A 12159-nucleotide genomic window follows, 5' to 3' on the forward strand; every position below is an offset into this window, starting at 1 on the left:
AAGAGGCGGTTTCACCACTGAATCCACACAGAGCTATAAGTTAAGCAGACACTCCCAGATTTGAACATTTAAAAAGGCTTCCTCAACTTGATCAGTAAAGCGTTCAGCACTGACACAGGTCAGAGCCTCACCAAACCAGTTATTCCTCCAAATGAAGTGACAGTTTCTTTACAACTTAACAGCTCAACTCAAATGCCTCACACAAGAGCCAGCACAGGCACAAGGAGAGAGTTCATAGTAGCAAATTTACACCAATTCATTGAATCAATGAGGTTGGAAAAGACCTCAAAGATCATCAAGTCCAAACTGTCACCTAACACTTCATGACTACTAAACCATGGCACCAAGTGCCACGTTCAATCCCCTCTTGAACACCTCCAGGGATGGTGACTCCACCACCTCCCTGGGCAGCACATTCCAATGGCTAACAACACTCTCAGTGAAGAACTTTCTCCTCACCTCGAGCCTAAACTTCTCCTGGCACAGCTTGAGACTGTGTCCTCTTGTTCTGGTGCTGGTTGCCTGGGAGAAGAGACCAACCCCCTCCTGGCTACAACCTCCCTTCAGGTAGTTGTAGAGAGCAATAAGGTCTCCCCTGAGCCTCCTCTTCTCCAGGCTAAACAATCCCAGCTCCCTCAGCAATTCTCCTCCCATTCCTTAAAACCAAACCATCCAGCATTTCTGTTAAACCCAAGACACTGGTGTGAAGAGCACACAACTCCCTGAAGCACTGTCACTCACTTTGTAGATCAGGCTGTCCACTAAAAGGTCGTGCTGAATCACGTTGGACTTGAGCTGCTCATAATACAAGATGTCCTAGAATGACAAACAGGAATCATTGGTCTGAGACACAGCTTTAATTCACATTTACACTCACAAAGCCAGTTTTCAGCAGTTCAAAGAAATTAAATCAGAAGCATGTATTCAGCTGAAAACCCCCTGCAAGATGTAGGAGGTGTTCTGTCAAGGCTGATTCTAGTTAAGCCCTACAAGATGAAGCAGATATTTGAGGCCCTTTTAGATAACAAATACAATGAGAATGAAGGAACCAGTAGATCAAAACCTTACCATTTTCATCTGATTCTCTGCCAAAACTTAATGCAACCTTGACTTATAAAGTTTTCCTTCTTAAAAACATAATTTTTTTGAGACAGGTCTGTATCAAAATGCAACATGTATGTTTTCAATAACACACCTCCAAACACACTCATCTTTCCCCAGTGAAACAAAGACCACTGCAGGATTACAGTGTCCAGCTCTCTTACAAAGCCAAACCCCAAAACCTCCTCCTGTATCTACTTGGGACCATAAAGGGATCTATGGAAGCAGCTCACAAGCACAACAGAACAGCATCTTTCAGCAGCACCCAGTAAACCTTGTTAGGTAGAATCTGGTAACTGACCTCCTTTGCAGTTAAGGTCTGGATTACTCAGCAGCCTCTGTGTAGGCACACTCTCACACTTGGGGCCTCTCAGGATATCCCTGGCACTGGAGCTGCACCTCACTGCCCATCTGTTGGCAGCTTATCAGTCAGTTTGAGGTGACCCTCATCCTGTGATTGCAGTACCTACACCTGCCTCTCAAACCCAACACAATAGATGAGTGAGGGAAGCACAGAACCAGGAATATGAAGAAAGACTGACATAGGGGATGCCAGACAGAGACATTCAGTTCTGGGATTTGGATTAAAGCCTAAAAGCCAGTAATCAGTTTGTTCTACAGCATTTTGCTCATTAAAAGACAATGAGGGAAGAGCCTACAAGAGTTCAGCACAGCATGGAGTGTTTGCCAGACAAGTGCCTATTTTTCAACAAGTTTCTGTGACATGTCAGCAGAGCATTTCTCCTTTGGAAAAAGGCCACCAGGAGAGATGTGCTTATGTGTTTTTACCGAGTCTTTCTCCTTGACTCCCCCTTTGCTCCTTACCTCTGGCTGGTTGGAAATATTGAGGATGAGGGCCCACAGATCAGCTCGGAGTGCAGTGGGACATCCCTGGCGAACATACTGCTGAGCTGCAGCACTGTCTTGCTCTGCTAGAACTGTGAGAAACAAAGCATGGAATGAATTGATGGAGTTTGAGACTTCCAAAGTGTATCAAATTATCAAATCCTTTCATTTCTAACTTTATAAACTGGTTTGTCATGCTGCAGCTTATCCTCTAATGAGAAGCTATCTCAAATGTCTGGTTTGCACACTGATTTTGAAGCAGCTTCCTAGGAAATACCACATCTGGAATATTGTGGGCCCCTCAGTTCAAGAAGGACCTCAGGGAACTGCTTGAAAGAGTCCAGCACAGAGCCACAAAGATGATAAAGGGAGTGGAACATCTGCCTCATGAGGAAAGGCTGAGGGAGCTGGGGCTCTTTAACTTGGAGAGGAGACTGGGAGGTGACCTCATTCATGTTTATAAATATGTGGAGGGCAAGTGTCAGGAGCCAGGCTCTTCCCAGAGATGTCCAATGGTAGGTCAAGGGGCAATGGGTGCCAGCTGGAGCATAAGAGGCTCCATGCGAACAGAAGGAAAAACTTTTTCACTGTGAGAGTGACAAAACACTGGAACAGGCTGCCCAGAGGTTGTGGAGTCTCCTTCTCTGGAGACATTCAAAACCTGCCTGTGCAACCTCTTCTAGGTGATCCTACTCTTGCAGGGGGCTTGGATCTTATGACCTTTTGAGGTCTGTTCCAGCCCCTAACATTCTGTAATTCTGTGAAATGGAAGAATTGGTGCTGAAGAGCAAGGCTGCACCACCTTCTGTCACACAGCAGCATGCACTATGGACCCTCCTAGCTCACATCTATGGCTAGATCAAGGGTAGCTGCAGCCAGCAGGCTGGCATCAGGCAGAGCACACAGCCATATATAGGCACAGAGCACTCCTGTTTAGCTATGAGTGGCATCTCAGCTCAGACAGATCATGGCCACTCATCCTGGAGTTTGTTGTCTCCCCTGGTTTTATGTCAACTGCACAAATATCTTCACAGAGAACAGGGCAAGAATGCTCCAGTTCAGAGTGTCCTGTCATGGTGTTTCATTATTGGTGTAGGCACTCTGGAGGATAAAGACTTTCTTTCCCCAAAAGTTCTTATTTTCCTCCAGACTGACATCAAACAAATACTCTGCTGTTGACAGGCTTGCTGAGATGGGTCATGGCTATGGAGCTCTGGGCTGCTCAGCCCCAAAGGCCTCCTCATGAATGCAATACTGTGTGTACCCTGGAATGGATTGTGTCCTTCATGGCTTCAGTCCATGACCTTGAAAGACAGGTATCTTGGGCTAGCCTGAGCTGGCAGAAGTCTTTTTCCCTGTCCAGGTTAGGTGATGTAACTGTGCCCCCATACCTGAAATGTCTCTCACAGAAGAGAGAGCTGGAAGAATTTCTGTGGGATCAGCTGGGCATTAGACAGGCGTTGTACTGCTACTCAGAACTTCCCAAAGTCATGTCCTCTGAGTTTGCTGAAGGCTCTCAGAAACAACCTGCATTTCTAAATGTCACTATATTTGACATCCAAGTATCTGCCTGGCACCACTTAGAGGAATGAGATTTGGAATTACAAATGTAGTTAATTGATTCCTGTCCCCTCTCCTCTCTTCCCAAATACTGCCTAGACCAGCCCACCAGCTCTGTTTGACCTGCAGAGCTGACACAGATAGGGTATGAGTCTTGCTTCCTAAACAAAGAAGGCAAAAAGAAAAAAACATCCTCCCATTCCTCACAGAACTTTTGAGAAGCCTGACTCATTGCAGTGGCCATCAGCACTTCCCTGATTGCTTCTCATCCAGACACAAAACATTACAAAGCAGTTTTGCTGCATAAGAGATGGGTTTACTAAATGCAATATAGAAAACTCCTCAGACTTCACAATGCCACTACTGTCAAAGCAAAATAAATACATCACTGGCAGCCAAAATCATCAACACCCAACAGAGCAGGCAGCAGGATTCCCACTGAAGGAACTGAGATTCCAGTTTTTGTCAAGACCCTTAACTTGCATTTCTACAACATGTTGTGCTTTTGCACACAGGAAAAGCCAGGCTGCTTGACATGGGCAAGAGATGAGCAGCAAGTCTCACTGTGGAGTTGAGTGACCAGCTGAGAAAGTCTGGATGGGAAAAGTGATTTGAAAGAACAGAGAACTGGGTAGCTCCATAATGAGGTGCTCTTGGATCAGAAAACAGACTGTGAGGGACAGAAAGAGGTCTGCAAAAGGAGAAGAAAGCAAGCAAGGGCATTCTTTTGTGACTGCAACAAAAAAGGGGCTGGAGGCCTTTCAGGCTGGCATCCACTCCTGTTTTGTCTTTGATGTGATTCCTTCTAAACATTGTCACCAAGAGCCAGAGAGGAGCAGGTATTGATGGATTTCAAACACTCCTCCTCTGTTTCTTCTATAAGCAAACTCAAGCTAACAAATTATTTCTTTTCCTTTTCTCTTGCAGGTTATTTCTTAACCTACAAACCTCCCAGAACAAGCAGTAAAGAAGTGGGTGAATTTTACATAGTGTTAGGTACTGGAACATTCAGCAAGCTCTGCCATTGCCAACGGCCACCGCAACAGCTCTGTCCTGAGGTGCAGAGCATGAATCCCATGACACTGGTGAGAGTTTTGTGTGCAGAGAAGGCAGGCCAGGCTCTTTGGATTTTAAACTCATTTCAGTAGCAGCACAACTTAAGCTACCCCCAAAAGTTCTGTCTCTGGGCTTCCTGCTTAGTTTTTAATGAGATGTCTGTGGAGCTCTTTATCTTGTAACTACTGGCAGACTGCACATGCTTGCCTTCTATCTCTGGCTAAATGACAACAGCATTGCTGCCCATCTCTGGCTGAATTACAGTGGCAATGACCAATGCTGTGTGCTAGTCTGGCTAAATTCTTACCATTCTGAGAGGCACACCTAAATGAGGCAGAAATTCACTCAATGCATTCCTAACTACTCACAGGCTATTACAAGATGAAAATAGACTCCTACCTTTCTGCCCAACACGTACATGCTCATTTTCAAAGAGCTCTGGAAAATCAAGACAAGAATGACAACAAAATAAATGGAAAAAGAAGATACTCCATGCTAGTAATGTATTTTATATTTTACTACACACCATCTCATTCAGCTGATTTCTGCTGCTAATGGCACTAAAAATTAGCCTGCACCAGCATCAATTTTCTTGTTCAAAAGCCAGGAAGAAGAAAAATAGTACAGAATGTTCTCTTCTCTGAAGGACACAGACACCAAAGCATTGTACTACATGAACCTGCCCCTCCAGTAGGGAGGCTATCATTTAAAAAGCAAAAATCACTTAACACTAAAGTGCTTCCCATTTTTACACAGAAGGACCACCATGAATCTTGTTCCTAAGGGAATAAATGCAGGCATGGAAAACCAACAGAAACAATTTAAACTACTGAATAGTAATATAGGGGCATTTTGGTCATCTTTTCTCCAATGACAGGGATGGAAAGATGTTTGTATATATGCCTGTTAGTTGGCTTCACATTCATTGATTTTGGAGACAGGCAGTTTGGTTCTCTAGATCCTGAGGTGTTCAAACACACTGAGGTTAACACCTCTGCAACTGAAGGTGATGGTTTTAAATCTTTTCCAAATGTGACCCCTCACATTTACAATGTTTTCTATTATTACTAAGAAAATCACTATAATCATAATTACCAAACAAATGTTCATGGCTTATTGGGGGGGGGGGGGGGGGGGGGAGGGGGTAGAGGGGGAAATAATATGCAAATTACTTGATAACTGCCAAGTATTCTACTCATCAGTGTTCTATTTAAACAAGTGAAGCACAGCATTAGCTAACCAGGAGGCACTTGTGCTGAATCATCAATGCCCAGCTGTCCTGTAGTTAAGCCTAGTTCACTGAAGTCTTCTTTCTGAAAAGAAACAAAACCACAGAACAAGATTTAACTCCCTGAATCACCAGAGATTTCTTCTGAAAGGCTCAATGCAAATGTTTTCTAAACCAAATGCAGTTCTTTCAGATGCATACAGGTGGAACAGGAGCTCAGGTTTTTTAAGAGAATCTCACATCCATTCTTCCCCTCAAGTTTCAGCTGCAGGCCCCAGTTTTCATGCCAACTGTGAGCTACGACTATGAGGATGTAATGAAGTGGTGAATGAAAGAACAAGTGAAGGATCTCTACCATTCCCAGCTCTTTTTCCAACTCAGGTGCAAGTATTTCTCTCAGCACAAAATCCTCCAGAGCCTTACAGTGAAGAGCTCCCCTATTTTCCAATGATAATCTACTACAAAGCATTTCCTTCCATTGACTACCTGACAATAAAGGGATTTAAAATTACTTTGAGAAGAAAATCAGAGGATGATTTTCATGTTACTGGTCTCATACAGCATCCATCAGAACTGCAGAATTCAGATAAACTACCTGTTTAAAGTTCCTTGTAGAGAAAAAGAATGAGCAACATCTACAGAAGAGTATTTTTGGCACCAATCAAACCTGTGTGGCATAAAATGAAAACTTTTCTGCTTGCAGATAATTCACTGTTTATGGTTTATCCTTCACTACAAATATATTTCAGTAAAAGCTCTTCATGCTCTGTGTTGTAACCACATATTGAGATAGATTTTTCACTTCAGAAAGAAGAAACTTACTGTGATACTAACATTCTTCCTTGGAATCTCATTCATTAGCAAGGAAAAGTATTTCTTACATCCACTTACCAATTCTGGAATATCTTTAACTTTCAGTGGCACCTGAATTAGGCCCAGGTGAGTTCTGAAACTAGGCTGCTCTCCGTTGTCATAGTTTGGGTTTCGCAGATTCATCAGCACCTTGAAAACCACAGCTCTGTCACTCCTGGTGTACGCTCAGGAGCCCACATTCAGAGCTCCTCTGAACATCACCAATGTCACAAACAGTTCATTCAGCACAAAACCACCACCTGCTGCTGTCACAGACAGGCCCAAATCAACCAGTCAGCCAAATGTTTAACAGAGAAAGCACAGTCTGCTTTGAACAGTGAGCTCACATTAAGCAATAAAAATAATCATCAGGAGTTATTTATTTATGTATGGAATTAAGTGCTGGCTGTATGGTCATGTCCTGATTCAAATTCTTTTCTAAAAATGTTCAAAAGCCAGGAGTGTATTCCTGATAGCTACAGTATCTGGGATATTCTTCAGTATTGCTGTTTCACGGAAAGATTTTTATCCATGTCCACACACTGGCAATCTTAGGGAGTTTTCCCATCAAAGTCCTACATAATTTGCTTCTGAAATAATTTATTACTAAACAGCAATACATCAAGAGAGCCTCTTTCATTTAAGGAAGATAAATGAACCCCAGAACTGAAACTTTAAAGTAAGGATCATATTTAAGGAACTGTAATGTCAAGAGAAGTAACTGTGATCTATGAGGGAATTTGCATTCTCTTACACCCTGTTATTCCATGGGCATAGATGTTGATATTCTAGTGTGGAGCTGGCAAGATTCTTTCCAAGGTGAGGTTTCAAATCCTTTGAAATTATTCCACTACATTCAGATTGTACAACCCTCAGCCTTGGCAGTATGCTAACCCCATATAACCTCACTGCCAGACACGTGAATGAAAAGATTCATGTAAAAGACTGCAAAGTCTGGAAAGGAAACAGGATAAAAGAGTGACCAGGAAGACCACTGGATGAGGCTAAAAATGAAGATGCCTTTGTTTACACATTCATGATTAAATACAGAACTTGGCTGTTAGCAGCGATAGAAAAAAAAGAATAATGTCAGCAATTTTCAATATTATCACTACCTGAACAAAAGGAACTCTTTAGAAATGTAAGAAAATGGATAGAAAGTTTATTGTTGGATTCAAAAATGCCTTCCCAATTCATAGCCATGATTAACTGACTCCAGACCTCCTCCCCTACACCTCCTCCCCTGCCACTACAAAAGAAATTCCACTGCACTGGCCCTGAACCACCTGGAAATATTACTGAATTCTGCCTGATTACTGAGTATTAGAGGTTTTGCTGAATTGTCCTGTGCTTAAATCATATGAAATGAAGATTAAGAGTGTCATTTCCGACTTCAAAGACTTCATCAGTCACAATTTTTGTAATGGTTTGGTTTGATTACATACAAAAGCCTCTTTTGTGTTTGATTTCTCACAAGCTCCAAAGCTGACCTATGATTTCAGTTGTGTTCAGGTCTGCTATCCACCCCAAAGGTCTATCAGCCTCACATACTGCCATTTGCCAGCTTTATGTATTGCAGCTTCAAGTGTCAAATTATGTGCAAAACCACAATTATGAATGAAATCAGAAGAAAAAGGTTGGCTGCAAACTGTGCTTTAGAGCAAGAGATTGTTTATCACTCACACAGTACAACACTGTAGTTATAAAGCCAAAGACAACAGCATTTTGTTTTGTAAACAAGACATGGAGTCGTAAAAAACAACATGTCAAATTTCACTTGCTGTGAAGGAGAAATGGTTTGAAACACACTGAAGTCTTTTTCCCAACCCCCCATAAGCGACTGCAACAGCTGTGAGTCAGTGGCTGAGGCACTGTTTCAGCAATGCTTACCTCCAGAAAGTCCTTTGGAGCATACACAGGCCTGAAGAGACTGAGATCTGAAAAAAATATTTCAGTGAGGCTGGGTTAAAACCAGGGGATGCAGCTTCCCCACACCTGTGACACAAGCTAGCAATCACAGTGACATGCTGGAGAGAAGAACCCAATAGCATCATAGATATTATGCCTAAACCACCACACCTTCTCCAAGACTGTATGTTACTCTCAGTGCCTTTGTTTTGTAAACCCCAAGGAAACAAAGAGGAACCACAGGAAACATCCACTTGTTCCATATCAGCCTTTAGATGAAACCATACTTTGGCATGGGAGAGAGAGAGGAGAGAATAGAATTAACCAGGTTAGAAAAGACCTTCAAGATCATTGAGTCCAACCTATCATCCAACACCATCTAAGCAACTAAACCTTGGCACCAAGCACCCCATCCAGTCTCTTCCTAAACACCTCCAGTGATGGTGACTCCACCACTTCCCTAGGCAGCACATTCCAATGGCCAATCACTCTTTCTGTGAAGAGCTTCTTCCTAAAATCCAGCCTAAACCTCCCTTGGTGCAGCTTGAGACTGTGTCCTCTTGTTATGGTGCTGACCACCTGGGAGAAGAGACCAACCCCCACCTGACTACAACCTCCCTTCAGGTAGTTGTAGAGAGTAACAAGGTCTCCTCTGAGCCAGATGTTCAGAAAATGGGAATTTTTAAGAGCACAGATTGAATCAAACAGCAGGGTTGAATTAAAGGTATTGCTCTCAAAAAATGGGGCCCAGGCCTAAAACAATCCATTACAGTATTGGCCATCAGAGAACTGGCACCCAGGTAACAAACTGGCACTTGTGCAAGACTATTAAGAAGATGGGAGGTGAAGCAACAAGGCTCTCCCTTGTTATGTTTATCTTTTGTTAACCAAATGTCTGAGCTTAATTCTCCATAGTTCTAAAATACTTTCTTCCTGCTAGGCTGAGTTTACACCAAGAGGAGCTGTGTCCCAGCCATGAAAGTTCTTCACAGAGAGAGTTGTTAGCTGTTGATATGTGCTGCCCAGGGAAGTGGTGGAGTCACCATCCCTGGAGGTGTTCAAGAGGGGATTGGACTGGCACTTGGTGCCATGGTTTAGTAGTCATGAGGTGCTGGGTGACAGGTTGGACTTGATGATCTATGAGGTCTTTTCCAACCTTATTGATTCCATGATTCAAATGAGGAGCACAAGACCACAACCTCTCAGTGGTAACTCAAAGCCAGTACAATAACTTGAAACAAAACAGCCATGAAATCAATTATTTATGCATAATGACAGATCACCAGTGAGAAAGGAGACTACAATCAGTTTACTTTGAAGTTATTACATTAACTAATAAATAAGGTGAATATGCCCTTTACAGTACAAAAGTTGAATGCACACACATGTAGCTGACCTTACCTGGCTCATCAGTTCCCATTTCATTCCATTTATTAAGCAGCTCCTTCTGCTCACTTACAGGCCTCTGAAAGGCACAAGAAAGTAATTCTTTTTCTAACAAAGTAAGTAAAAAAATGCTTATTTATTTGAAATACATACATCAATGTAACACTTAAAGTAGACAGCACTAGCAACACAAACTTTGCTTACTAATTATCTCCACCTTGCAGATGAATTTCACTGCAGAAAGTTCCAGTTCAAGAAACATTAACTATTTTTCTGTGATTACTAATGAATTTTAAGCTACTTAGTAGTCACTTCCATATTACTGAAGATTTACTGCTAGGTTTTACCATCAAATTCTTGCCCCTGATAGAGTCCTGTAAAGCAAACAGAGCTTCATCCTTTGTCTCAGATGATCAATCACAGAGATTCTGCTCACCATCACAGAGATACAACACCAGAAAGATAAAGAACAAAACATCCTAACAGTATTCCCTAGTTCTATGACCTTTACAATGAAAGCCTCTAAATTATAAAGCAGAGCAGAATGAATGGCACACAGAAGTGTCAGGGTACCAGCATTTCTCTCCTGGAGCACCAGTCCAATCCCAGCTTTCTCCAGCACAAAGCACATCTGCACTGTGTGCAGGCTGTACAACCAGGAACTTACAGCTGAGGCTGTGGAATAAAAATGCTCTCTAACAGCAATAAGTGCAGCAGTGAGCTCTCCAGTACCCTGCTCTCTCAGGAGGGTAAGCACTGCCAGAGGAGAGAGGGAAATCTGTGCACAAACTTCATCCTCTCCCCATCTGAGCTGACACACACATTGCCACTATCCCTGAGAATTATCCTGTATCACCATTATTAGGATGCTGGCCTTGCAGCTCTTGATAATCACATGTAATTTTTTCTGGTGGAAAAAACTCACACTTCTACTCATCTTGAGAGTGAAGTCAAGTCTGCTAGGCAGTAAGGGATTGCAGGTACTAAATGCAAAGTGTGAAAGACAAGGCTTCATTTCCAAACAATGTTTGGTAGCAGACAGGTGACCACATTTTACCTTCTGTGCCAGTGGGATGCTGAGTTCTGTGCACATGCTGTTGAGGCTCTTCAGAATGCGCTTCTCCCAGCTCCCCTGAAACGCACCCAAAACCGGGTTAAATGGAGATTATTTTTCCTTCAGTTACATTTCTGACATAGTCACAAGCAGCTTTCTATAGCCATGGCTAAGAAAGGACAGCAAGAGTCGCTGGCTGATACCTGGGAACACATTCAGGGAATGCTTATGTGCTTGTTTAAACACAAACAAGAGCACCAAGAGATTTCATCACTTACATCACAACCAAGAACCAGAAAAACAAGTTGTTCACATTTCTTTATTTCCCTTTCTATGAAGAACTTTCTCCTCACTTCAAGCCTAAGCTTCCCCTGGTGCAGCTTGAGACTGTGTCCTCTTGTTCTGGTGCTGGTTGCCTGGGAGAAAAGACCAGCCCCCACCTGGCTACAACCTCCTTTCGGGTAGTTGTAGAGAGCAATAAGGTCTCCCCTAAGCCTCCTCTTCTCTACTCCCAGCTCCCTCAGCCTCTCCTCATAGGGCTTGGGGTCAAAACCTCTCACCAGCTTTGTTGCCCTTCTCTGGATGCATTCAAGTGTCTCAATGTCCTCCTTAAACTGAGGAGCCCAGACTTGGACACAGAACTCAATTAAGGTTAGAAAAGACCCCTGAGATCACTGAGTCAAACTTATACATCCACACTTCAGAAAATTATCAAATGATTTTATAAGGCTGAGAACTCCTCCTCCACTTAGTGAAATGGTGCAAGTCTTGCTCCTAAAAGGGTATCTTAGGGGTTCTCATAAGTTACAAATATCTGGTATTCTGTCATGCTCAAAAAAACCCCAACACAACAGTTCTAAAATTATACTCAGGAAATCATTCTCTCATCAAAGAGCAAAGCAGAAACAGACAACGGCTCAGTAGCAAGTGGAAAGCTTAAACAGCAATTGGATCTTTCCCACTATCGCATTAGACTTCAGCCTTACTCCATGGAGCCCAGTCCATGATTTAAGGCCTTTGAAGTTCTTGCCAACCAGCACTGAGCTGCCAGCTGACTGAGGGCTCTGCTTACGTGATCACAGCACCACTGTGGGGCTTAGATTTCATTTGCTTCACTGTGGATGGTGAGTCAGGCCCTGAGCAGATGAATGCAAAGGCTCCTCCTAAT

At 42.9% G+C, this 12159-nt stretch overlaps 1 protein-coding gene across 1 annotated transcript in view; it reads right to left on the reverse strand.

Moving 5' to 3' along the window:
• The window catches only part of TBC1D19 (TBC1 domain family member 19), a 44252-nt gene that overhangs the window by 15623 nt on the left and 16470 nt on the right, over positions 1 to 12159 (reverse strand). The window contains exons 5-12 of the mRNA XM_009904875.2: positions 10995 to 11069; positions 9953 to 10016; positions 8534 to 8580; positions 6683 to 6793; positions 5804 to 5876; positions 4963 to 5001; positions 1927 to 2039; positions 742 to 816 (exon numbers count right to left, since the gene is read on the reverse strand). Coding sequence (XP_009903177.2) covers positions 742 to 816; positions 1927 to 2039; positions 4963 to 5001; positions 5804 to 5876; positions 6683 to 6793; positions 8534 to 8580; positions 9953 to 10016; positions 10995 to 11069 — 597 coding nt within the window. The remainder of the gene's footprint in view (positions 1 to 741; positions 817 to 1926; positions 2040 to 4962; positions 5002 to 5803; positions 5877 to 6682; positions 6794 to 8533; positions 8581 to 9952; positions 10017 to 10994; positions 11070 to 12159) is intronic.

This window comes from Dryobates pubescens, chromosome 1 (assembly GCF_014839835.1).
Source record: "Dryobates pubescens isolate bDryPub1 chromosome 1, bDryPub1.pri, whole genome shotgun sequence".
NCBI classification, from domain to species: Eukaryota; Metazoa; Chordata; class Aves; order Piciformes; family Picidae; genus Dryobates; species Dryobates pubescens.